This window comes from Bos grunniens, chromosome 3, assembly GCF_055505025.1.
Source record: "Bos grunniens cultivar Pamir isolate PY7600 chromosome 3, Bosgru_T2T1.0, whole genome shotgun sequence".
Classification (NCBI taxonomy): Eukaryota; Metazoa; Chordata; class Mammalia; order Artiodactyla; family Bovidae; genus Bos; species Bos grunniens.
Genome location: NC_141167.1, coordinates 112488182 through 112514946, shown reverse-complemented (window position 1 = coordinate 112514946; position 26765 = coordinate 112488182). Strand labels below are relative to the sequence as shown.

The 26765-nt window shown below is 47.4% G+C and overlaps 2 protein-coding genes across 4 annotated transcripts in view; one reads left to right on the top strand and one right to left on the bottom strand.

Annotated features, from left to right (window-relative positions):
* Positions 1–577: 577 nt before the first annotated feature.
* On the bottom strand, positions 578–16811 carry NCSTN (nicastrin). 2 transcript variants are annotated; one of them, XM_086393564.1, is made up of 17 exons: positions 16719–16811; positions 15169–15273; positions 12710–12833; positions 12164–12285; positions 11608–11753; positions 10697–10847; positions 10121–10230; positions 9732–9884; positions 8972–9076; positions 8714–8791; positions 7703–7875; positions 5824–5926; positions 5620–5715; positions 5051–5138; positions 4625–4779; positions 4168–4380; positions 578–2044 (listed from the first exon to the last, which is right to left on the bottom strand). In XM_086393564.1, the coding sequence occupies exons 1-17, from the start codon at positions 16801–16803 to the stop codon at positions 1898–1900; spliced, it is 2154 nt and encodes a 717-aa protein (XP_086249690.1). In that variant the 5' UTR covers positions 16804–16811; the 3' UTR covers positions 578–1897. The 2 variants fall into 2 exon arrangements, with proteins under 2 accessions (XP_086249690.1, XP_086249691.1); XM_086393565.1 differs by lacking the exon at positions 578–2044 and adding an exon at positions 2763–3582.
* A 122-nt stretch (positions 16812–16933) lies between these two features.
* COPA (coat protein complex I subunit alpha) overlaps positions 16934–26765 on the top strand; it is a 44000-nt gene continuing 34168 nt past the window's right edge. For both annotated transcript variants that reach the window (XM_086393563.1, XM_086393562.1), the window contains exons 1-4: positions 16934–17061; positions 22235–22348; positions 22534–22607; positions 25811–25891. In XM_086393563.1, coding sequence (XP_086249689.1) covers positions 17022–17061; positions 22235–22348; positions 22534–22607; positions 25811–25891 — 309 coding nt within the window. In that variant the 5' untranslated portion in view covers positions 16934–17021. The remainder of the gene's footprint in view (positions 17062–22234; positions 22349–22533; positions 22608–25810; positions 25892–26765) is intronic.

Sequence of the window (26765 nt, the reverse complement as noted above, 5' to 3'; positions counted from 1 at the left end):
CAAGCCCCACCAAGCTTGTTTTGAGTTGGGGAGGCTGAGTTTCAGGATGGCTTTTCTACCACCCCACACCACTACCCACAGTCATCTGTCCCTGTGTTAGAGGGCGATCAGCCCCCCACCCCTACCCAGGCCTCCCTCTCTCATGGGAGAACTTTGTAACCACCTTAGAAAGCTCGTGAATCAGCCAACCCTTCAAGCCATCCCCTGCCCTGAGGGGTTTAAGATGAAAGGGAAAAGGGAAGAGAGGTGGCCAGAGCAGGGCAGGGCCTCAGATGACAGCCTGGTCTGACTGCACACAGATGAAAACACTGGGGCCCAGAGAGGGGAGTGCCCTTTCCAAAGTCACACACAGCATTGGAGGTATTTGAAACGCCTCCCTACAAGCCTGCCCAGAGCAAACCCTCCATCCTCTGAACTCAGGTAGAACCTGTTTATAGCACTGATTTTGCACGGAGCAAATGCTGCCTGGCCTGGTTATTTATCCCATGCTGCCATCAAGACTCTGGATCCCAAGTCTCTATGGGAAGTTGCCGTATCTCACACTCTTTTATGATGCTGGGACAGAGTGCCTTGCCCATTGTCAGGCTCAATAAATGTTTATTACCGCTGTAGCTGCCAGTGCAGATATAAGAAATGTCTCACACAGCTCTAATATGCTGTGGAGCCTTCAGCAAGCCACGTCACTCCTCTGAGCTGCCATTTCCCCATCTATCAAATGAGTTAGACCATAAACACAATTCCTAAGGTCTTAGTATATGGTCCCTGGAAGAAACAAAGTCCTTTTGAACAAGGTGGGATGTTGGTGCAGAACACTAGACTCTGGATGGGAATACCTCCTCCCAGGGTGCGCCTCTGGGAGCAGTGACCCGGATGTGGGAAACAGGAGAGTAAACCCTCTACTCGGAGAAGCTGGGAAGAGAAACCAGGGAACAGCAAAGCCTTCGGTCTAGTCTCCAGGGACCAGGCGTCTCAGAGTGGAGACAGGACAGACTGGGTCCCGGAGTAGGGTAGTCAGTTACTCAACTGTGCACAAGGGTTGAGTGGAGGAGGCGCAGTGTGAACTGGCAGTGGGTAGGATGCAGGGAGAGAAGGGAAGGAGGCAAGGTGCAGGGAGGGGATGACAAATTTTAGAAGGCACAGGACTGAGCAGGGCCTTGGACCGAGAGAGAAGAGGGAGGCTAAGGAGTTAAGTCTGTGGCCTTACGATGCTGCTGGTCAGTCCTGAGTGGTTTCCAGGACACAGAAGGAGCCAGGGGAGGAGTCAGACTGTGGTTTCAGAGAAGGGACCCCAGTGAGGGTCTATGCCCCTTCCATGGAGCCCACAAACCCATGTTCTTTGGTTTTGTAAGTTTCAGGGAGAGGAGGGAGTGTGGGGTAGGCATAGTGTGGAAAGCAAAAGACAAGCTTCGCTGCAGATTCCTCCCCAGGTGGCAGGGACTGACATCCTGTATCCTTCTCTCCTGCCCACCCCGTCCCTTGATTCTTCCCAACCCTCTGCTTCCCTGTTCAGCCCCCTCACTGGTTCTCAGCCACTTCCCCACTTCCCGAAACTGCCAGCAGGATGAGGGAGCTTAGTGCTCTGTCCGCTGGGAGACCTGTTGGCCGAGGGAGGCGTGGAGTGGGCCCAGGCGATGGTGGCAGCTGTGCTCAGCTCCCGCCAGCACGGAGCAGCTTCTCCAGCTCAAACCGGGAGGGGTGTGGTGGAGGGAAAGCGGCGGGGTTTATTTCCCCCACAGCCCCAAACCCCAAACAGCCCCCTGAGGGAACTTGGGAGAGAAACCTCGAGAAAAATCACCTCCTCTCAGCAGGATTTGCAAAGGTAAATAGTTCTATCAGGAAACTACGAGGAGTGCTTAGGACTCTGAAAATGGCCAGTTCGTTTCCATCTCTGCTGTCTTCACGCACGTTGGAGACAGGCTCTTGGCCAACAGTGAGGGGAGAAGGCTGGCTTCAGGCGCCACTCCTGCAGGTTCGCTTCCACGCTCAGCTGATTCAGCCCCTTCCCAGCAACATCCAGCAGCTCTGCCATACTCCCGAATTCTGCCTGTGAGGACCCAGGGAATTCGAGTTCCTCCCTAGCACACAGAGATCCTTTCTAGAAGCCTGTAAGACTACTCATTTTGGTCTACAACATGCCCACTGACAGAGCCCAGACTGCTTAGCATGCCACCCAAGCGTCTTTGTGACCTGCCCCAGCCTCACTGCCTGTTTCTATGGCTCAGGCACACTGAACAACCTACAGTTCTCAAACGTGACCCATGCCTCTTCCTGGCTCTGTGCTTCCACACCTGGTGAGCTCTAAATCGCTGCCCAAGGGCCTCCTCTCTGCAGCTTTCTAAATGCCATCACACTGCCCTGAACCCCTCCATGTGCTGCCAGAGCACTGTGGAGAGGCTGCGATTTCTCCATTTACTGCACCTAGCTGTGAGTGTTTCTCCCTTCACCCCAGACGTGAGTTACTCAAGGGTCAGGGCTGCCTGCTGTACTCCCTTCCTCTCTGTGCCCCAGCTTGGGTATCAGATAGGGAAAGAAGTGTCTGTCAAACGCAGAGTCGCAAGAAACTGTTCACATCACTCTCACGAAAGGAAAACCAGGGGTCAGAAGGGAACTCTTCTGCTAGAGTGTCTGTGGTTTTTGACAGTCATACTCCTGGGGCCCTCTGGGGACTGAGAAGAGAGCACGGGAGGTTGCAATTCTACGTCTCTAATCTAGGGTCACAGAACAAAGGGGCTGGGGAAAAAAATAGGTAATGGTACGGGTTGTGTGGGGCAGTCTGTTTTAATGAAACTCGCTATTTATATATTTACATACACACACACATACACACACACAAAGAAAAAAAAGGAAACAAAAATAGATATTACAGCATAATAAAAATTACAACTGAGTACTGTGGGCTGGAGGTGGGATACCCACCCGGCAGCACACCCCCCTGATGTGCCATCTAAGGGCCTGGAGACGGGACAGCTGGAGGGAAACAGAAGGCTCAGCCCACAGATGGCCCTGTCCTCCTGAGGGCTTCCTTGTCATTTGTTCCTGGCATTCAACCCTTCATGTCCTTCCTGGTCAGGAAGGGAGAGGGGGGAGCAGGGAGCATGGGGAGGTACAAGCAGGAAGGAGAGAGAAAACAGACGCTGAAGAAGGGGAAGTTAGGGCAGGCAGCTCTGAACCACCATGGGGCAGGAGTCAGACAGGAGCAGGAGGCTTCTATTCGTCATCCCAGGATCAGGCAGGGGCAAGGAAGAAGGAACAGGGAAGAGCAGACAGGAAAGGGGAGATGCGGGCGGTGGGTGACTCGATTATCTCTCACGGTCTCTTTTGGGCAGTTCCACTTTATGTCAACGTCAAGTCTGAGCCAGGCCCAGAGAGGTTCCATGACAAACTAGTGGTTTATGTCCCAGTGGGACAGATGATCTAGGAAGCGAACTGCAGAGCTGGAGGGAAAAGCTGGGGTCCTCTTCAGTAAGACACAGATCCTGGTTCCCGGGGAGTGATGAAAAGGACATCGGCTTTGGCATTGATGCAGTAGGTGACGATGAGAGAGAAGACAAGGATGCCGAAGCCCACTATCAGGGTGATAAACTGCAGGAGGGCGTGGGCAGGGGAGGAGAAAGGTGTTCTCAGAACTCCAGGCAGCTGTGGTAACTGCTCGGGGCGGGGAGGCAGGGCACTAGAATCCTGGAGCTGGCTCTAAGCACCAAGTACTGAACCATGACAGGCAACATCTCCCCGGTCTGGGGACTCAGCCTCCCCATTTGGAAAGAGGAGTAAAATACCTCTGTCCTTGCTTTTCATTTTTTACTTAGATTTTAAGCATCCTGAAGGCAGGGCCATGACCTTGATTCTCTGGTGGCCAATAACGTGATTGTGACCGGTGCTCAGTAGGCATTAGAGCAACGTTCTAGCTCTGGTAGGTGGGTGTGCCAGGCAGCAGTGGAGCTGGGGAAGGGCTCATACTGTCCCCTTGGGTCTCCACGGGTGCACACGGCCAGGATGAACACATACGCAAACTGTCCGTGGGGACAAGCTTCCTAACGGTGCATGCTGGCTGACCAGGGACAGACGTGCAGCAGGTTTTGGGGGCAAATGGGAGCTAGCAGGGGTAAGAGACAAGAGGCAATAGAGAGAGGTCAAAGAGACCTCTGCCACCCACCCTCCCCATCTCACCTCCAGCTCTTTGCTGGCTATCAGAAATATCCGGGCGCGGATGTCTTTCCAGCGGCTCTCGGTCCACGTCGAGTATTCGGTAGAGCCCCACTGCTTCAGTTCAAAGGCAGGGGACAAGGCCCTGGCCAGGCGTGCCGTGGAACGCACACACCGGGGGAGCCGGTCCGTCTCATTGGCGTTCAATGGGCCCTGAACCCAGGTGTACTCGTACAGCTGCACAGGACACAGGCCACAGCAAGGGGCTGACGCAGACCTCTCTCACCCACTCCCTTCACCGTTTGGTTAGTCCGTTTTGACCCAGGCTGCTGCCTCTTCAGTACTCGAGTTCAACGGGCTGCATCCCTCCACCTCTCCACCCCAATCCCTTGGGTCCAAGCCTAGGAGATCCAGCAGCCTTCCCAGTGGAAGGCGGGTACAGGGGGCCCTGGGGTCACCTCTGATGTCCACTACCACTCACATCCTTGTTTTCAGTGGGGACTTGACTCGGGTCCTGGCACTGCTCTCGGGTAAGGTCAATCACCTTGCCGGTCAAGTTGGCCAAGGCATACTGTACAACATAAGTGGCATTGGTGGGGCTGGAGACGGCGATGTAATGCTGAAGAGGCCCATCACCTGGGCGGAGACCACAAGGAAAGGGGGGATTCAGTGGGTGGCGGGGGGCGGTGGTGAGGCGCAGATGGGCAGGGCCAGAGAGAGCCCAAGATTGGCAGCAGCCAGAGAAGAGAAAGTCAAGAGAAGAGAATCCAACAAATTTCAGGAGGAGGAGAGGAAAACGGGGGGCAAGAAAATAGGAAAAAGAAAGAAGTAAAGATTAAGTCAAAATGATGACTTTTTCTGTATCCCTTCCCTTGGTTAAGGACTCCACCCCACGCCAGGTACTCACCCAGGTAGGACCTGAGGTCCGGCCTGAGGATAGACTGGAACCATGAGTTGTTGGCTCTAACCAGGAACCCATAGAGCAGGCGGGTAACCTAGGATGGGGATATGGGGGAGACTTGGAGCCCAAGCAAAGTTTTATTAGTAGAGATTTCCGTCATGGGGTAGGAACCAGATTGGCCAGACACTGGGGTAGGGAAAATGGTGGCTGGTGAGAAGACAGATGAGGCCCGCTGGGGGAACGCCCAGGGCATCAGCGGTCCTCACCCGCACGTCCAGGCCTGCTAGATGCCAAGGTGCGGGAGACCAGGAGGGGACCAGGATAAAGGATGCGGTAGCCCACTGTGTGCCAGGGAAGTCACTCAGTCGTGTCCAGGTCTTTGCGACCCCATGGACTGTAGCCCACCAGGCTTCTCCATCTGTGGAATTTTCCAGGCAAGAGTACTGGAGTGGGGTGCCATTTCCTTCTCCAGGGGATCTTCCCAACCCAGAGGTCCTCCATTGCAGGCAGACGCCTTACCGTCTGAGCCACCAGGGAAGACAGACAGAAAGGAACAGGGGCCCACTTGCTCCTACCGTGTGGGGATCTGCCTGTATGGTGTCATTGAAGCTGGCTCCTCCTGCGAGCCGGTATAGGGCGCGTGCCAGCACCGTGGCCACACCTGCCAGAGCCTGCGGGAGGAGAAGAGGGGCTGAGTGGCCCAGATCCCCTGACCCCCAACACGAACATGTAAGCCTCGTGCACTGTGGTCCCCATGCTCCCCCCAGCCCGGGCGCTACCTTGGCAGTGTCTGTCACAAAGTTCAGGTCCTCTTCAGGGCTCTGCCCTGCAGGGTAGGTCACATTAATGTTCTCAGCAGTGTCGTAAATGCTTTGGTAATAGCTGCCATGAAAGCCAGAATGAGCCTTGGCTGTACTCAGCCAGGGCCCAGCCCTTTCCTCCCTCCACTGTCCCTCCTGTAGGAACTCGGGGGTCTCATTTTTCCTCATCCAAGGATGAGGGAAGAGAGAAAATCAGGGTCCCACATTGAAGAAGGAACAGAGGATGGGGAAGTATGAGTGCAGGTGGGAGTGCTTGAATACAAAGACTTGTGTGACCGACAAGACAGAAGAGGCAAATGAGACCAAAATGCAGAATCTGCGCCTTCCTGGGAGGTCCTAAAACATCAGCAACACTTCTGTGTCATTTGGGTCAGAGATACAGAAGAGTGGCTGAGAGCACGCATTATCAGAGCAGTCGTATGATCGTTTCAACGCACATTCATAGTGAAGGTGGCTGAGAGCAGAGGGTGTCGAGCAGGCTTGTCCACAGACATGTAACACTACACAAGGTCAAACCACCTCAGTACTCATTGGAGCCCCAAGGAGGCAGATCTCAGAAGAGAAGGTAGGAGGAGAGAGCTCCCAGCCTCTACCATCACTGAATAGCCTGCTCTACAAGGAATCAAGTCAATCACATGGTCAAGTCCAACGTGTGTTCAAATGATGGATCACCTCTCACCACACAGCAGTACAGAAGATAGGTTTGGAGAAGAGAGCTGATCTTACGTACTGGAACTGTCACCACCACAAATAAATGAGAAGGTGCTACTGAGCACAGGCTGGAGAATCAGAGCTTATGCATTTTGACTCAGAAACTCACTTGGGGGTTTCCCTGGTGGCTCAGTGGTCAAGAATCTGCCTGCCAATGCAGGAGACATGGACTTGATCCCTGGTCCAGGAAGATACCACATACCATCACCAACTAAGCCCCTACTATCACCACAACTACTGAGCCTGTGCTCTAGAGCCCAGGAGCCCCAGCTACTGAGACCACACACCACAGCTACTGAAGCCCTCGAGCCCTCGAGCCCGTGCTCCACAACACAATGAAAAGCCCATGCACTGCAACTAGAGCGGTCCCCACTCGCTACAGCTAGAGAAAAGCCTGCAGAGCAACAGAGACCCAGCACCACCAAAAAAAAAAAGTAAGTTAAAAAAAAAAAGAAACTCACTTGGCCTGTTGGAAGAAGGGAAGGGAGGCTGGGGGCCTAGCAATCCAGCCTGAGTAAAATCCCATTGCCCTAGGCATCGAGTTAGGGGCAGTTTAGGGGTGTCAGGACTGGCAGAAAAGTGACTAGCATGGCCTTGCCCTGTATCTCTGGAGCCCCCTCAGCTGCAGGAACATTTTCACACCCACACTGAACCACACGCAGTTGCCACACAGTAAGAACATGTGACATTTCAGGGTGAGTACCGTCTGTGTCCCCGGCGGGCCAGCCCCGGGCAGGGACAGCTCCGTGTCCTCCGGCCACGGGCTCCCCATCACCACTGTACTGTGCATTTGTAACGATGCCCTCTGCTGGCAGCCCTGGGGAACTCGGGCCCCCGGAAAGCGTGGAGAGGTGGAACCACGGGTGAGGAGTACCGAGCTACAAAGGGACTCAGCTGAGGACTATTTTCTAAAATGAACATCTCATCCAACAAGAGGGTCGTGTGAGATGAGAACAGGACACTGAACAAAGAATACAGATTGACCTGCGGTTCTGGAGAGGATGGCATGGGGACAGGGGCGGGCAGAGGCTCCTCTTGACACAGGGACACTGTCCCTCTGTGGGCCTCAGACTGCAGAACAGACCCTCTTCAGGAATGACAAGGAGGCGGGCTGGGCAACGCTTACAGGTTATGGAAGGAATCAGAGTGGTCAGCAAGAACAACGCCAGAGACGTTTCGCGCTCGAAGAAATCGCTGCAGAGAAGACGGTGGCAGAGGCTGGGACTGATTCAGCCTCTTGAGGACGACGGTGGGGACACCAGCGCCACTCTGCTCCAGGGTGCTCAGGAGCGCCTCCACCTGGGAGAGGAGGGGCATGAGCTGACGGAGGCTGCGAGGGGAGGAAGCAGGAGGTCCCTCAGTCCTGAAATGCTCCCCAACTTTAAAAGCAGCCCTAAATCCGCCTGGATCTAAATCCTGCAAGCCTTTTGGGATCAAGCCTCTCTGGATTTTCCTGCAGTGTCTACTATCCTGTTTAAATCACCACACAAAGAAGGAAGAGATCTGTGGTTGTTTTTTTTTTCTTTTCCATATTTATAGGTAAACCCAACTGTCCTCAGGACATTGTCTTAGCCGATGTCTTACTAATTATTTACTGTGCAGAACTGGAGGAGCAAAAAATAATACAAAACAGTGCTGCGTGCCATACCAGTAGTCCAGTCTAGGCTGTAAGAGGAAGGGGTGATAGTGAAGCTGGGCTGGCAGGAAGAGGACCTCAGGGATAAAACAGAGCTATAGCTGTACTTTGAGGGAGGGAGGGTCTTGAACAAGGAGTGAGGGAAGTGGAAAACAGTTTGGGTAGGGAGTCTGACACAGCCAGGAATGGGGCAGGGTAAGCAGGACAGCCGGGTCCCTGGGGTAGCAGGGAAGAAAGGAGACACTCACACCCTGTCCTAAGTGGGCAGTGATAGCTCACTAGGTACCGGATGATCAGAGAACTACCCATCCCAGGGAACAGTGACAAGAGCTGAGCTTATGGTTTTCCCAGGGAACTGGAACAGGTGGAGAGTTCACCCTTTTAGTCAACACCCAACCTAAGGTCCTCACACGCCCTGGAGGCCGGTGGGGATAAGGCCAGGGCAAGCCCATATTTTGAGCTGCTGAAACAGGAAGTGAGGGGGAGAGATGCTCAGGTTACCTGGTTTAGTACAGTTTCATTTTTCTGAGACATGGGGTCGGTGTGCATCCAAAGCTCTAGTGAGTTTCTTAAGGCCACCTGGAGGTAAGATGAAGGAGCAACGTTTATAATTAGTCTCCTCTTCTGGCCCATACCAGGAAGAAAGGAGTGGGAGCAGAGGTCAAGGGAAGAGGCGGCAGCACCTCCAGTGAGGATGAGGGAATAGCTGAGGGAAAGCTTTGAGGAGGCAAGGAAGAGGGGGGAGGAGACATGCCACACCTGTCCCAGCTCCACAAACGAGTCAATGTTTTCTAGCTGCACAGGAAACTTGCCATTCTCCATGTCGTAGACCATTCTCGAGCTGCCAATGTAGTCAAAAGTTTCCTGAGGGGCACAGACGAGTGGGAAAAGGAACAGAGATCCCAAAGCATAAGGGCAGCCTCAGTGACCCAGGGCCAGATCCTCAGAGCCCTAGGCACAAAGGCTACTACTGTCTGCGTTATCTCAACTGCTAGCTAGCCGAGTCACACGACCCTGCCCTCCTCCCGACCCCGCCTCCCAGCTGCGGTGAGGCCTCACATGTGTGTGTCACAGGACTTCCTGAGCCCAGACATGGGGAGAGCAACAGTGCATAGGCCCAAGGCAGACACCAGCTGTTATGTGCCTGCTTCTTGCTTCTCCCCTCACCTCCACCCGCTCAGCTACAGTTGCTGGTTCCCCTACTCCGTGGCCAGGCTGTGGTGGCGGTAGGGAGAAGCAGAAGCCTCAGGGCTCCTGGGTGAAGGAGGCAGGGGAAGGGTGCACAGAATAAAATAAATAGACTGCACCAGTGGGGGAGTGAGGTAGTCGGCAGTTTAGCAATTCTGGGTCAGGGTGAAAATGCTTCCTGTGATGAGGGAGCCTGAAGGGGAGACACGTAGACTCTCCAGAAGCTGAATAGCAACTGGGCCAAGTGCTGAGATCTTCCCCACACCACAGCCCCTCCCACCTTTACCACCTGCTTCTTCCCGCCATCCCACCCCAGCGAAAGAGCCCTCACCCCTTGGAAGAAGACAAACATGACGTTGCGGGGCAGGGTGGCCGCATCAGGTGCCTTCTGCAGGGCTTCAGCTGCGGCCAGCTGCGTGACGAAGGAGGCGACGGCGCTTTCAGCCCCTGGGGCCACGTTCCAGAAAAAAGAACGGCTGTCCAGCTGGATGCAGCAGACAAGGCAGAGGGGGTGCACTTTGAAAATGGAAACTCGGGCCAGATCCTAGTCCCCCCTTCCCCTGCTCTGGCCGAGAAAACATCCATTTCCTGGGGCAATGGCTAGACACCCACAGTCCAGATCCTGCTCTGTCTGAGGCTCCCCACAGTAGCAACCTAGAGGCCTGACAAGCCTGTCTTCTCTGTGGCAGTCCTGCCCACCCTGATCGGGCCAACACTCACTCGAGTGGCAGCCACCACCACCCTGTCGTCGGGCTCCAGCGTTCCAGATGTGTTTATAGGCTTCAGCAGGCTCCACACGTTGTAGTCGGACAGGGGGTCGCAGACGATTTCTGAACAGGACACAGGGAGAAGGCGGCTACGGAGGCGGCCTCTGACCAGGGCCCACGGACTCTGCGAGTCACTTCTCCGGCTCCGTTCTTCCACGTTGCTTTCTCTGCCGCTGGAGACAACCTACCTCGATTTGTGTGGAACCGGTCCCGCTTCTTCCGCCCTATGCTTCCTGCTCTGCCCAGCGCCCCCTGCTGGGCCCACCCTGCCCCTACAGCGGTCTCAGCCACGCTCGCTGGCCGCCTCTCCAGTGCTCCCTGCTCTGCCCAGAGCCCCCTGCTGGGCCCACCCTGCCCCTACAGTGGTCTCAGCCATGTTCTCTGGCCGCCCCTTCTGCCCACCTGATGTTCCCTGCTCTGACCAGCGCCCCCTTCTGGGCCCACCCTGCCCCTACAGTGGTCTCAGCCACGCTCGCTGGCAGCCCCTTCAGCCCACCCCGGGCAGCCAGCTCGCCCTGACGTGCCCCACCTGGGCTGATGCTGAATGAACTCTGGATGAGGCTGCGCCGCATGCAGGTGACGGTGCTGACGACAGCGTGCATGTGTGAGAAGAGCTGCATGGCGCACAGCGGGAAGGCCGGCGCTGAGCCGTTCGGACTCAGGTTGTGATCTCGGTAGCACTACATGGGGAGGAGGACCCTGGTGAGGCTGGAGCTGTAGCGTCCCTCCCACACCCAACAAAAGGAGGAGGGCCCGGCTCCATCCTTCAGCCGCTCCCACATCTGTCCCTGAGCTACAGGACTGTACCCTGTCTGGTACAACCACAGGGGCTATAAGGTCAAAAAGAACAAGTCACCAAGAGGTGCCAAGGGTCACAGACTCAACGACTTAGCTGGGGCTGATGAAATTACCCTATACCAAATGGCCTGGTTCAATATGGAGCTTTGGTCACTGTTTCTAATGTGATTTGCTGTAAACAGCACCAAACTGGGAGATGAAAAAAGCAAATTCAAGACAGCCTGGACATCAACTCACCATTAAACTTTTGCACAAACCTCTTAACTGCTCTGTGTATAAAAATTAGAGAATATTAGCTTAGAATTAGAGAACACTAGAGCTAAAAAGAACTTCAGAAATTACTAAACTGAATCTCTCAATTCCTAGTCCAATGCTCTTACCATACCGTGTTCTTAGTCATGGCTCTACAGCTTATCTCATATTGAACATTCTTTATGTTTTGTTCTAGTCTAAAAGCCTTTAATGTTATACTTTAAGGCAGAAGAGAAATAGGAGGGGAATATGAAAAAAATAAACCTCTTGGCTCTTCTTGGAGCAACGGCCTTTCAGAGGGTAGACTAGTACAATGAGGCTCCCTCCAAACAGGAGGACAGCCTGACAAATAATTCTAAGTAAGAAGTGCTAAGAGCTGGCAGTCATTACCTGCTTAATGACATTAGTTTCATTTTCATCTTCAAGAAGAAAGATGGGGAAACTGAAGTCTTCATAAGCCAAGCCGTCGCCCACCTTGTTCCACTGAAAGGCTCTGCAGTGAGCAAACTGTGACCCATAAGAGTTGGAGTAAATACCTGAAAGGGAGGACAGGGGATAGGATGTTGGGACACCAAGCACTTAGAAACCAGGTAAGGGAGGACAGCTAGGATATCACAGGTTTGGGACTAAGAGTTCCAGAGGGAGTGACTCAAAAAGAAGCAAGCATCAACTTCTCATCACCTACAGTAAAACAGACACTGTATCAGGGACCCCTAGGATAGCCAGTTGGGGATCTGAACATGTGACAGAAAGGGAGAATGGAAGGTAAACAGGATAGGGGAGCAGGAGACAGAAGAGATGAGTGGCAAAGACAAAGAAATCCTGTTTGGCAGTTGCTCACCATACACACAAACACATACTCCTTCACAACCTCCAACCCCCAGAGAACGAAGCAACGATGAGCTCTGGGTGACAGCAGTCTGCCCTGACCCACTGGGGCTCTTACCAAACCCATCATTGGGACACTGCACACTGGGAGAGAAGCCTGAGGCAGGACTGGGCTTGGCTAAAGACACTGCAAGACCAGCAATTCGGCCGGATCTCCCCTTCAGCTTCTCCATCACATCCCTGGAATGGGGCAACAATGCCATGAACGAAGGGAGGGAGATTATCAGGCAGCCTGACATCCTGCCCTCTAGGGTAGAAACAAATGCAGAATTAGGGGAATCACCACTGCTGACTCATTTCTTGTCTTTTCGGTCTTTTAGCTTCTGAACGAAAACTATGACCTAATCTGAGCTCAAGGCTTCATCTCATCTACCCCTCTCTGTACATCCCTTTCCTTCCTGGGGTCCTTACACACCTAGAGTTCTACTTACAAGGTCACCGAGACTCCTTTTGATGGCTCATCTTTTGCTCTGAGCACCAACCCACCCCCTGCCTGGCGGGACCAGGGAAGCTGAGGGCAGTTTACACTCACAAGCTGGAAGACTGTTCCCTGACTCTCCCCTTCTCTGCATGCATTTCCCCAGCAGGAACACCGAGTTCTTACCTGGTAAAGAGTGCGCCCTCTAGCAGAACCACGTAAGGGGGGTTAGGGCCACCAGTCAACACCCACTGCAGGTCCTCTTCCTTCTCTACTACGTGGATAACCCCTGTGTCCCCAGTAATGGAAGCTGCCAGGATAGAGTGAGTCAAATTAAAGCATCCACAGCTAACAATTCTGACTTTGCCTCACTGATTCTGCACATTATTCACCACCCCCGCCCCGCCCCGCCCCGCCCCACTTCCAAAATGTCACAAGACGTTGGGTTAATGCAGCCAACTCTAGAGTGAAACTGAAGGGCAGAACTGCCCTGGTTCCATCTGAAGATTACTAGGAAAGAATGGAGGACAAAAGAGCTCAGAAGTCTTACTACAGGCCTTGCTTGTTAAATGTCAGAAAGGCTCTGTGATCTTCATTTTCTTGTCCTCTTCCCTCAACCTCACTAAGGCTTATATATGAGATTCTGTAGCAGTAGACACCAAAGTTTTTAAATATGTGTTTTCTCCAGAAAATGACAGGCTCTAGACATCAAGCTTGGCGTTCCAGCACTAAATCTTCCTTTGTGCAGATTTCCGTGCCCTCATAGCCTCCATGGATCTCCATTCCTTTGCCCTATTTGGGTAAGACTTCACTTGCTTTGGGTCAGTTTTGGGTAAGGTTAAATCAAGAGGTTCAAGGAGATCTGTAGAACAGAACTTCCCAAATGATGGTCCTCAAAGAGATTAGATGTGCTGATATTAAAAGTCCTCTCATTTCTGGGGACCAAACATCTCCAAAGAGCTTGGCTGTTCACCCCAGGCCAGGAGCAGACACATATATTACCCCAGGATGCTTTATGGATAACTTGGAAGTATCTCATATTATAGGGAAAGAGTTAAAGAAAAGGAAAGGAAAGAAAGCTATAGATTACCCCTTTTGAGCACCTTTAAAAGGGTCCAATTGAAACAGAGCATTAGAAACAGAAAATCAAATCTAGGTCTTTTACTCCAAATTTAAGAGGGTGTAGCTTGCTCAGGATGGACAGATATGAAGTAAGATTTAGAAATAAGTAGGCTGAAAAGGAAACAAGATCCTAATGAGGAAGTGGCCAGAGACCAGCCCCTCCCCTCTTGCCTCTCCATATTGGCTCCAGGCTTTATCTCTACAGGCTACTGCTTTGCTTCCCACAGGGCTGCTCTAAGGACATGTAGCAGAACGACTCAGTCCCAGAGGGGATATTGTAGAGCTCAGCTTCAGGAGGATGGGAGCCTCGCTTTTTGCACTAAAGTGGAGTTCCAGCAAGACCATCAGTACAGTCTGATCTCAGTCCACACTGGACCTGGCTCCCTTCTCCTCACAAGCCTAATTTAAGAACAAGGTCCAACAAAAATTTTAACTGGAGCTGTTTGGAACCAGTTAACGCACTCCCAGTACTTGCTGTAACAAGGACATGGATAATTAACACAGGATATAGCCAGGGGATGGGTGGGTAGAAAAACAGTAATTGCCACCTTGAGCAAGTCCTTCACTTCCAGTGTCTAGTTTTTTACAACCAAATGAGGTTTCAGACAATTACAAAGTACTGCTGAGACGGCACTTAGCATCACCAATAAACATCTATTAAAGGTGCTCTGACTTTCAGCTTTGTGCACTTATATTCTAACCATTTTTACGAGAATGAACAGATTCAGAGGGAACCAATTTGATGAAGAAGCCAAGATCTGACTCTGAGTTTCCTGCTTCCCTGTAAAAAACTACATTCTACCAAAGCTACTATCCAACAAACAAAATCTGAAGACAACAGGTTAAGTAGCAAGGAACTGGAGAATTCAGCCTTTTGATTACAACTTTTTTCCCTCATAGTTTTATAACCGTATCACGTTGACATGGGACACATTTACAAAACACAAAGACAAATTTAAGTGCTTTATTATTTCCTCTTGCAACTATTTGGCTTTCTCAATGTCTTCTTCTTCAAAGGGTTCACTGCCTTAAAGAAGCTCATTTTGGTTCCAAAAAGAGCATTCAGAGTGCAGATGATGACTGGACTTCATAGAGTATGAGGCTTCTTCTCCTAAGAAAGAGTATGGCTTTCTACCTAACTTACTGGGTGGTTAAGAGTCCTAGATTAGAACTTAGACCACCAAATCCAAGCTTCATCACTGACCAGCAGGACAATCTTGGAAGTTACTCACTTCTCTAAGTCTCTGTTTCATATTGGTAAGATGCGGGGTAATAACAGGGGCTACTTCATGAGGTTGTTGTGATGGTTAAATGATATGCACACATAAGAAGTTTAGTATATAGTATTTCCTCATTGTTTGTTCTTATTAATTACCTCGCCTGGTTTGACCAATGGTTCTCTACCACCTACTACCCTCATCGCCTAGTTTGTGTTGAGGTTACCTACAAGACTTGAATCATTACACCCAGGGCACAGACTGAAATGTCAACAGCCACGAACACAGTTCCCAATCTCAACTTACACTGGCAGCCGATCTGATGAGTAGCATTAAGCAGACGGACACAAGGAGCTGTTTTATTTAAGGGGATGTAGATCTTCCTCTCCACTGAGTTTCCTTCACACAAACCTGATCAGAAGATAAAAAATATAAGAAGAAATTGGAAGACATTGGTGCTAGCCTGTCATACCACAACTAGGTTGAACAGTTTTGGGTATATCATACTTCCCAAAATGGGACTGATGTCTACCCTTCTCACCTCCTAGGAACATTACTGGAATAAATAAATGCACTCAGCTATGTACCACAGAGGGTTGCTACAAATCATAAGGCAACTGACACTGAAGCTTAAAGAGAAAACACTTGATTCATCAAAGCAAAGGCATTTAACATTAGATGTACCTGCTTCTGGTTGCATACTCAACCACACTTCCATTTTTTCTACTCTGTATATACATCACTAATTAGTTAATAAACTGGTGCCAGTCTAAGAATATAGATTACAACAACAACAAAAGTCTCCCTGAGACATTTTCCCAGGAAATCTGAACAGAACTGGGAAAAAACTTATGCCATATACCCTGTCAGTTAATTTAATATTAGTAAGTAATTTGTGTGTGCCCACAGTGTGGGGCAGCTAGTTTTCCCTTTGTTGTTGTTGTTTAGTCACTAAGTCCAGTGCCACTCTTTTGTGACCCCATGGACTGTAGTCCCCCAGGATCCTCTGTCCATGGGATTTCCTAGGCAAGAATACTGGAGTGGGTTGCCATTTCCTTCCCCAGGGATCTTTACCGACCCAGGGATCTAATCAGCGTCTCCTGCATTAACAGGCGGATTCATCACCACTGAGCCACCAGGGAAGCCCAGTTTCTCCTTTGGAGATCTTTAAAACAAACAATCTCAATTTGGGGGAAGGTATCATCATGTCTATAAACAGGCATGTTTGCATTTTAGGCCCTCATATACCAGAAAGTAAATGCGTGTAGGCAAACACCTGTGCACATTATAAATGCCTAAAGTTCCTTGAGTCATTATTTCACAGCATAAACAGTTAAGAGAACTAATATCTTACCTTAGTCTCACTTTATTAATGGGACAAACGGAGGTGAAGCACAGGGACGCGGGTTTACGATGGAATAAAACGAGAAAGAAATAAGGCATCTACCTTCCTTAGCGCCGCAATGCACCCACAGAACCAGGCGCTTTCATCTTAAAAGTCTAAACGCATTGGAAAGAAAGCTGAACTCTTAACACTTGTCCTTTCTGATTTTGACTGGGGTGGCTGGGCCGTGGGGGAAACGATGTATCCGGACAAAGTGGGAGAGAGTTGAGCTGGAAGTTCAAGAAGAGGCCTGGAAGAGGAAATCGGGAGACTTGACCTGCCGCGGGGGAGAAGGGACCCTCAGGTCCAGGCAAAGGGGGAACTTTTGTCGTAGGAACGAAAAAGAGAGGATTTACAGGGTGGGGGGACGGAGGGGCTGCGGGGACCAGATGGGAGACGGCAGCGCTCGCGGCTGAGCAGATCCGGAGGGTTCTCCTTACAGACTGGAGCTCACGGGCAGGGGAGGCCTCACCTGCCAGTAGGACGCAGAAAGACAGAAGGCGAAGAAGACTCCTACTTCCCGGGTCGGCCACACAGCCGCCCCCAGCGGTGGCCATCTTGCCTCTCAGCTGAGCGGAAGCCTCAATTCCCACCTTCTCCGGCAGTGGCTTCTCTAGGCCAACCCTGGCTCCGTCTCTATGGCCCGGAGCTCCTGGGGCCGGAAGTTCGTATCCGGGGAACTTCCGGGAGTCGATGCGGAGGGACGCTGACGTGGAGGCAACCATAGGGCGGCAGGGAGTGTCAGGACTCGGATTAACAGCTCGGAACCTGAAGGATGCTAACCAAATTTGAGACCAAGAGTGCGCGGGTTAAAGGTAATGGAGATTAAAAGAGGGAGCGCGGAGGTTGGATGTCAGGGGCAGCCCTGTCACTGCGGAAGAGAGAGGGAAGATTTAACGGGCTGAATTGGGCCCACCGTACGAACCTAGAGGAACCTGAGACAGAGGGAGGCTATTAGGCCTGGCGGGCGATTCACCTGCAGTACGGTCGCCTTTAGTGTGCCTTTGGGATTTGGTTTAACTGTAGTGTTAACGCACCGCAGGAGGTTCGTTTGGCTCGCCCTCTGTTTCTTTCTCCTCCCCTCTCCTGGGTCCTGTACTGCTACTTTTATTCTCATCTCACAGCTCTATACAGTCAGCAAAAACAGGACCGGGAGCTGACTGTGGCTCAGATCATGAACTCCTTCTTGCCAAATTCAGACTAAAATTGGAGAAAGTAGGGAAAACCACTAGACCATTCAGGTATGACCTAAATCAAATCCCTTATGATTATACAATGGAAGTGAGAAATAGATTTAAGGGACTAGATCTGATAGACAGAGTGCCTGATGAACTATGGATGGAGGTTTGTGACATTGTACAGGAGACAGGGATCAAAACCATCCCCATGGAAAAGAAATGCAAAAGAGCAAAATGGCTGTCTGAGGAGGCCTTAACAAATAGCTGTGAAGAGGAGTGAAAAGCAAAGGAGAAAAGGAAAGATACAAGCATCTGAATGCAGAGTTCCAAAGAATAGCAAGGAGAGATAAGAAAGCCTTCCTCAGCGATCATTGCAAAGAAATAGAGGAAAACAACAGAATGGGAAAGACTAGAGATCTCTTCAAGAAAATAGAGATACCAAGGGAACATTTCATGCAAAGATGGGCTCGATAAAGGACAGAAATGGTATGGACCTAACAGAAGCAAAAGATATTAAGAAGAGGTGGCAAGAATACACAGAAGAACTGTACAAAAAAGATCTTCACGACCCAGATAATCACGATGGTGTGATCACTGACCTAGAGCCAGACATCCTGGAATGTGAAGTCAAGTGGGCCTTAGAGAGCATCACTATGAACAAAGCTAGTGGAGGTGATGGAATTCCAGTTGAGCTATTTCAAATCCTGAAAGATGATGCTGTGAAAGTGCCACACTCAATATGCCAGCAAATTTGGAAAACTCAGCAGTGGCCACAGGACTGGAAAAGGTCAGTTTTCATTCCAATCCCAAAGAAAGGCAATGCCAAAGAATGCTCAAACTACCACACAATTGCACTCATCTCACATGCCAGTAAAGTAATGCTCAAAATTCTCCAAGCCAGGCTTCAGCAATACGTGAACCTTGAACGTCCAGATGTTCAAGCTGCTTTTAGAAAAGGCAGAGGAACCAGAGATCAAATTGCCAACATCCGCTGGATCATCAAAAAAGCAAGAGAGTTCCAGAAAAACATGTATTTCTGCTTTATCAACTATGCCAAAGCCTTTGATTGTGTGTATCACAATAAACTGCAAAATTCTGAGAGAGATGGGAATACCAGACCATGTGACCTGCCTCTTGAGAAACCTATATGCAGGTCAGGAAGCAACAGTTAGAACTGGACATGAAACAACAGACTGGTTCCAAACAGGAAAAGGAGTACATCAAGACTGTATATTGTCACCCTGCTTATTTAACTTATATGCAGTGTACATCATGAGAAATGGTGGGCTGGAAGAAGCACAAGCTGGAACTAAGATTGCTGGGAGAAATATCAATCACCTCAGATATGCAGATGACACCACCCTTATGGCAGAAAGTGAAGAGGAACCAAAAAGCCTCTTGATGAAAGTGAAAGAGGAGAGTGAAAAAGTTGGCTTAAAGCTCAACATTCAGAAAACGAAGATCATGGCATCCAGTCCCATCACTTCATGGGAAATAGATGGGGAAACAGTGGAAACAGTGTCAGATTTTTTTTTTGGGGGGGGTGCCCCAAAATCACTGCAGATGATATTGCAGCCATGAAATTTAAAGACACTTACTCCTTGGAAGGAAAGTTAAAACCAACCTAGATAGCATATTAAAAATCAGAGACATTACTTTGCCAACAAAGGTCCATCTAGTCAAGACTATGGTTTTTCCAGTGGTCATGTATGGATGTGAGAGTTGGACTGTGAAGAAAGCTGAGTGCCAAAGAATTGATGCTTTTGAACTGTGGTGTTGGAGAAGACTCTTGAGCAACTGTGAGCAACTGAACTGAACTGAATTGGATTTGAATTTCAGATAAAAAGCAAGTAACATTTTAGTATTGTTGGTTATCTGAAGTTCAAATTTAATGGGACGTCTTTTATTTTTATTTCCTGAATATGACAGCTCTAAAACTTGTGCGTCACTGAATGTAGGTGGATTGCAAACAACTGATATTGCAATAGTAGTCTCTTAGAATGTTAGAATGGCAGAGGCAGAGATTTGGGGAAAATATTTGTACCTTGACTCTTTACTAATATAAAATTTTTTTATAAAAGATGTAGCATAACAAAGTGGTTAGAAACTTGCTATTTGGAGTCATATGGACTTACTTTGGAATTCTGAAACATTCAGTAATGAACTTGGAGGAGGCAATGGGAACCCACTCCAGTACTCTTGCCTAGAAAATCCCATGGACGGAGGAGCCTGGTAGGCTGCAGTCCATGGAGTCCCTGAGAGTCAGACACGACTGAGCGACTTCACTTTCACTTTTCCCTTTCATGCATTGGAGAAGGAAATGGCAACCCACTCCAGTGTTCTTGCCTGGAGAATCCCAGGGACGGGGGAGCCTGGTGGGCTGCCGTCTATGGGGTCACACAGAGTCGGACACACCTGAAGTGACTTAGCAGCAGCCGCAGCAGTAAACTGCAGGACTTTGGGCAACTTAACATTTCTAAATCTATTTCCTTATCTGTAATACATGAATAATTAACATTCTTTTTTAGAGAGAATTAAAATGAGAAAGTATATAAAAGATGACTGGTGTAGACTCAATAGCTCAAAAACTGGAGGCCATTGTTAACGTGAGAATAAGTTTTGAGAAGTTTCTTTGTCTCTTGGGAATCTTGATCATAAAGAAGAGTGCCCTTAAGAATTCCTGGATGGTTGAAATGTGTCTTTATAATCCTAGAGCTTTCTCTTCTGCTCCTAATTTCCTTATCGGGCATAGGGAAGAAAATTGGCCAGAGAGGGAATATCAAGATATTTGAGAGTTAATATCTATTAATGAATGTTCCTGTATATAATGGGAAGGAGAGTGGGGAATGAGCAACCTAATGGAAAACGGACAGCTTAGAAGAAGAAATAAAAGTTTTAAATAAATAAATGAAAATACTCTTTACCTCACTAGTAATGAAAGAAGTGATGTTAGAGTACTAAAACAAAATAACAAATAACTGATAACATCCCATTCTCAGTACCTTCAGAAACTTGGTCAGACTATATGTTGATACAGTCTTTTTGCAATCAAATAGTATCTACCAAAATGTTAAATGTACATACCCTGTTCCTGAACAAATCTGATTTCTAGTCTTTAGTGTAAATCAGTAATAATACAAACAGACTGGATTATGTGTGGAAACATCTTCATTGGGTCATCTTTTCTGGTAGATAAAAGGGGAAAAAACTTAAATGCCCATTAGTAGAATAGTTTAAAAAGTGGTATATTTGTACATTGCAGTCATTAAAAAGAAAGAGGCTAAGTCTAGATGTACTTAAAATGTTATGAGATACATTATATGTAGTTAAGTGAAATCAAGTTTGTAAAACATTAAAATGTTATCTCCAGTTTCATAAAACAATATGTATTGCATTAAAAACCTGAAAGTATACTCTCCGAACTTCTGTGGACTCACATTTCCAGTCATAATGGAGTAACAGAGACCAGGTTTATCGTCCCACCTTAAATACCTGCACAACTGAACAAAACGTGTGAAACAAAAGTTTTTCAGACATTGGAAAACAGGCGGTGCAGGAGAGTGATTCTTGCTTGTTCGGTCACTCAGTCATGTCCCAACTCTTTTGTGACCCGGATGGACTGTAACTCACCAGACTCCTTTGTCTGTGGAATTTTCCAGGTAAGAATACTGGAATGGGTTGCCATTTCTTACTCCATGGGAATGACTCTTGAGAAAAGGGAAATAAACAAGATGAGTCCGGCTTCCCTCATGGCTCTGTAGTAAAGAATGCCTGCCAATACAGAAGACACGGGTTCAGTCCCTAGTCTGAGAAGATCCCACATACCACAGAGCAGCTAAGCCCGTGAGGCTTAACAACTGTTGAGCTCGTGCTCTAGGACTTGGGAGCCGCAACTACTGAGCCCATGTGCCTCAGTACTGAAGCTCGTGTGCCCAAGAGCCTGTGCGCCACAACAAGAGAAGTCACTGCAATGAGAAGCCTGCACACTGCAATGAAGAGCAGCCCTTACCCACTGCAACTCAAGAAGAACCTACACAGCCCCAAAGACCCAGCACAGCCATAAATAAATAAGTAAAATTACTTAAAAAAACAATCAAGATGAATCCTATGATTGTGTTAGCTTGTTACCTGGAGAGAGTTTCCAGGCTGAAGTACAGGGAGGAGGAGAAGAGCCCTGTGGTCTCACTGAGAAGACAGAGTTTAGAGTTCGGGGAAGCCAAGATAGCTAGAATTTGCTGGACAAAATACTAGAGAAGGAGGAGGAACTGCACAGAGGAACTTGAAGTTCTGCAGGGGATCCTGTCAGGCCTTTGTCCGAGTACTAATGCATGTGAGGAAATAAACCAAGGCCTGGGAAAGAACCACTGGAGAGGAGAAGGCAGAACTATCCATGGAGCTCACATAGAGCTGGGAATAATTTGTGTTCCCACTGGCCAGTATAGACCTCCTAATACTATAGGGCATCATATAGAAATCTCAAAAGGGTATTGCTTTAACAGTGATGCCAGATTAGATCTAGGCTAAAGGCTGCTGTGGACCCATCCAAAACTTAAAAAGCATGCCTCAAAAGGATCAACTAATTCCAAGTGACTGCATCCTAAATCAGAGCCCAGCAGTATTTAAGGTAATATAACAAAAAAATCCAACACATGATACCATATAAGTCACAATGTGTGGCATCCAGTGAATGAATATATGAACCCAGTTTTTACCTAGCTGTCCCATTTTCTTATCACAGTTGGCAGGAGGTGATATTGTGGGGCTTTGCTCATTGGACCATTGTCTTTTTTTTTTTTTTTTTTAAATCCAGGACTCAGCTTTCACCCCAAAAGACCCTGGATCCTGACCAGTTTACACAATGGAGTCATCCAGTTATGGGACTATCGGATGTGTACCCTCATTGACAAGTTTGATGAGCATGATGGTAAGATAACAGTTTCTAGGAAGAAGCTAAAAGAAATATAAGTATTGTCTTCTGGAGTAGTTTAAGCTTTCTTTAGGATTAAAGAACATGGGAGGGATAGAACTGGAAAATTCTGAATAAGAATCACCTTAGAGACTCGAAGCATAACTGTCTTTTTAACATGTATTGCCTGCTTTCTTCCCTAGGTCCAGTACGAGGCATTGACTTCCATAAGCAGCAGCCACTGTTTGTCTCTGGAGGAGATGACTATAAGATTAAGGTATAGCGGGCTTGTGATGACTGGGAGTAAAGGACAGGCAATGTGAAGTTTGGGAATCACAGAAGGGACTGAAAAACCAGATGTCTCATTTGTATAGAGCTCAGGCTTTTGACGTTATCCAGAGCATCCAGTGAACATTTATTGAATGCTTACTATGTTGCAGATGCTGTTTTTTATTTTTAGAATTCAAAAGTAAATAAGAAATGGCCTCTCTTCTCAAGGAGCTTTTATTCTAGTGGAGGAGTTAAATATACACCCTAATAATGACATGTACAGATTAGTGAATATACCATAGATAAACAAAGTGAAATGGGTAAGGACAATCTAAGTACAAGAACAAAAAGCATGACATAGCTGGATACATTTGAGAAACTATAATTAGTTTTGGATAAAATCTGGAAGAAGTGAGGAGCAGAAGATGAGAAGGGCCGGATTATGGAGGACCTCTCTGTAGTACTCAGAACTTTGGATGTTATCATACAAATAACAAGGAACCATTAAAGGAGTTTAAATAGAGGGGTGATACTAGATTCACGTTTACGTACTTATTTATTTGGCGGGACTGGGTCTTTGTTGCTGTGCAAGCTTTTCTCTGGTTGCTTGAGTGGGGGCTACTCTAATTGCTATGTGCAGGCTTCTCATTGTGGTTTCTTCTCTTGCTCTGGGGCACAGGCTCTATAGTGCACGGGCTCAGGAGTTGAGTGTGTGCACAGGCGTAGTTCTTCCGTGGCATGTGGGATCTTCCCGGACCAGGAATCGGACCTGTGTCTCCTGTATTGGCAGGCCGTTTCTCACCACTGAGTCACCAGGGAAGCCCCCAGGTTCACACTTCTTTTAAAATAAAAAAGGTTACTTAAATGGCAATATAGAGAGAAGATTGGATGACTCAGGCAAGACTGGAGGCAGATACTAGTTAGGAGACCATTACAAAAGTCCGTGTGCGAAAGGGACAGAGCGTGAGCTTCGGCCGTGACATTAAAAATGCAGAGGAGATGACGTATCCAACCACACCAGAGAAATTTACTTCATGGAAAAAAATAATCTTTTTCAGAAGCTACCTTAGGAGGCTATAAATTATACAGTAGGACTTATGTAACAGGCGTGAGGAGTGACAGCTATCTGTAGAGAAAATGTGCATTAGAATGACAGGGGGCACAGCTCCTTCCTAGATTTTAGGCACTGATCCTGGAGGCAGGCAGTGGAAGCTTGGACCACCTGATGGGCCTCAGGAGCTCTTCAGGCTGTCTCTCCTTGGTCTTATTTCTAGAAAAGTGATGACCACTGAGTATTACGCATGGTTAACTTGGGTTCTTCATGATCTGTTTAAGACAAACACTGAGTGACATTTAAGAAAACAATTTTTTCCCAAAGTCATTAGTACTTTTGAAAATGAATTATCTTTCATTTACTTGCAGTGTTCAGATCAGTAGAGCAAATCAGTAGAGACAGTTAATTAATGGTTGTCTGGAGGTTGAGGGGATTGGGAGAAAATGAGGAATGACTCCTAATGGGTATAGTTTTCATTTGGTGGTAATGAAATGTTCTAAAATTGATTGTGCTAATGGTTAAATAACTATGTATTAAGAACTACTGTATTTTAGAATGGGTGAATTATATGGGATTTGAATTATATCTGAAAGATGTTATTAAATAAAGAAATTAGCTAATTGATGGGTATGTAGTGCTGTCATGCTGGGATTTATATTTCTCTGATGAAAGTAGGAGCATCTTGAAAAGTCATATTTGTGGACCATCATATTTTTTGCTACACCCAGATAAATGTAGCATTAGTATAATCCTGATTTACACAGACTAAGATAGGAATCACAAATGGCTCGGGTCTAAAAACCCTATAGTCTTTCAGAATTCATAGTTCTGGAACTTGATAGAGGCCTATAAAGGAATCAAGATGATCTGAAGCAAGAAATAATGAAAGTTTAAAAAACTGAACTCTATAAGGGGGAAAAAGCTAGTTAACACAATAGTATTTATGGTATAGTCTTAATTTTTGTGTGAAAGTCAAACTCCACTGTATACATGTGTATTTATTTATAGATGACTCAACAGATGAAGGTGAGGATATTCTAATATTTTCACTTTTTGTGTTATTTATCTTTTCTCATTTCTGCTGTACATCCCTTTTGTGCACCTATTAAGTGTTAACTGCTACATTAGATGCTGGGGGTGTAGTTTTGAGCATGATGGACAAGGACCCTGCCTTTAGGGAGCTTACATTCTTGTTTGGAAATGCTGGATTTGGGGTTATTCAAATTTGTTACAGGAAATGGATCACTTGTGATTTATGAAAGAAAACAATTTTTAAGTGAAAATAGGAAAAAATAGTAATAGGCTGGCCTGGATAGATTATGCTGCTGCTGCTGCTAAGTCACTTCAGTCGTGTCTGACTCTGTGCGACCCCATAGACGGAAGAAGCATTAAATTTTATAGAAGGAAAAAAGGCATCTGTTTTCTTTTTATACTTTTGGGAGTTTTTCTGGATGGGAAGTGTGAGCTGTCTTACATTTATGGTCTTGGTTTCAGCGTCTTTCTCAATTGTGTCCATCGATGCCTGATACTTGGATAGCTGTCTTAACTTCTTATCTAAATATGATATTTTTCTGCTTAGCTCAGTCTATCTGAGCAATGTTGTATTTTCCATAGTGTTGAGTTAAAGTATATTTGCATGATAGGTGAGTACAGACCATGAATGTATGGGCATCATTTGCCATCAAGCCTAACAAAAGATGATGCTATATGTTATATTATTGTTTCCTTTGAAGTCATATCCATCCTACTTTTTTTACCCACAATTAAGGTGATAGGTAAGCACCAAGTAAGGGGTCTGTATTCAAGCTAAGAACACAATTATTCAGTAGAAGAGTTTCAAGCTGAGCCTTAGATAAACATTTTGTCTTATTAAATAGACATGATTTCTTCCCAGAAAAAAAGAAAAACCTTTCCGTCATTTTATCTTTTAGGTTTCCTTAGCCTTGCTTTTTCCTCTCCCCACACATGTGTAGCTGACTTACATTTTCATTCATAGTCTTTTCCCCTCCAACCTTAAACAAGATTCCCTGTCAAGATTTCTACCTATTTAAAGATGCCAAAAGATAAATCCCAGCTTGTTTATTGAGAAACCTGGGCCTTACGGAGGCTCACAACTTTATGTCCTTATTCCTTTAGTTGAATTTTTGTCTTTGCAGGTGTGGAATTACAAGCTTCGGCGCTGTCTCTTCACATTGCTTGGGCACTTAGACTACATCCGCACTACATTTTTTCATCATGTAAGTAACTGTTGTAGCTCTAGCTTTGGAGCATTCTTCAGTTTCCCTGTAGGAATCTTCTCCATGCTCCTGAAGATTGCTTTTGATGACAGAATCACATTATTGATTCTTCTAGGATCTGTGGAGTGTTGGCCTCTCTGCTTTGTTTGCTTCTGTAAGAGGAAGCACTCGGGGTTATATTTGAATTTAATTGGATTCAGTGGCCTTTATGAGGAAGGCATGGATTCTCTGTAAGGAAAAGTAGAGATTTGATTTTAAATTTGCTGAACTGGCAAACAGAAGTTTGCAGGCTAATCACATGTGGGGTGTTACTAAGTAGGTGTTTCTTGGAGGAATGTCAAGATAAGATGCCATTTTGATGCTAACCAATGTTTTGAAGCATTGACAATCATGTGCTTTTTATCCTAGGACTTTAGGGCCTGGTAGAGGCTGTTCCCTGAGCCAAGTTTACTACCTTTTTTGATTTTTAGGTTTCATAGCAGACAGATACTGAGTTAAAGATTAAGACTCCCAGCCTCTTAATCTCATCCCATCCTGACTGGATTTCTCTATAATTATTAATATATGCTATTAGAATTAACTTGTACTATTTTAGTAAACTTAAGTCTCTTGAATTAAGTAAGAAAAAGTATAACAAAATAAACAATAAATTCTGGGCTAATTACACTCTATTTCCTTTTTTAAAATTAAAAAGAATTAGGGTAGAATAGGAGAAGATGAATGTGAAAATTATAGCTGAAATAGTTGAGAATGACAACCATTCAATAGGTAACTTATTCAGAAGGAACTGTTTGTCATTGCCACGAAGGGCTCACTGAAGACTCTTGCCCAGAACAAGTTACCATTCAGCTGGGAACTTACGAAAAACTTACTT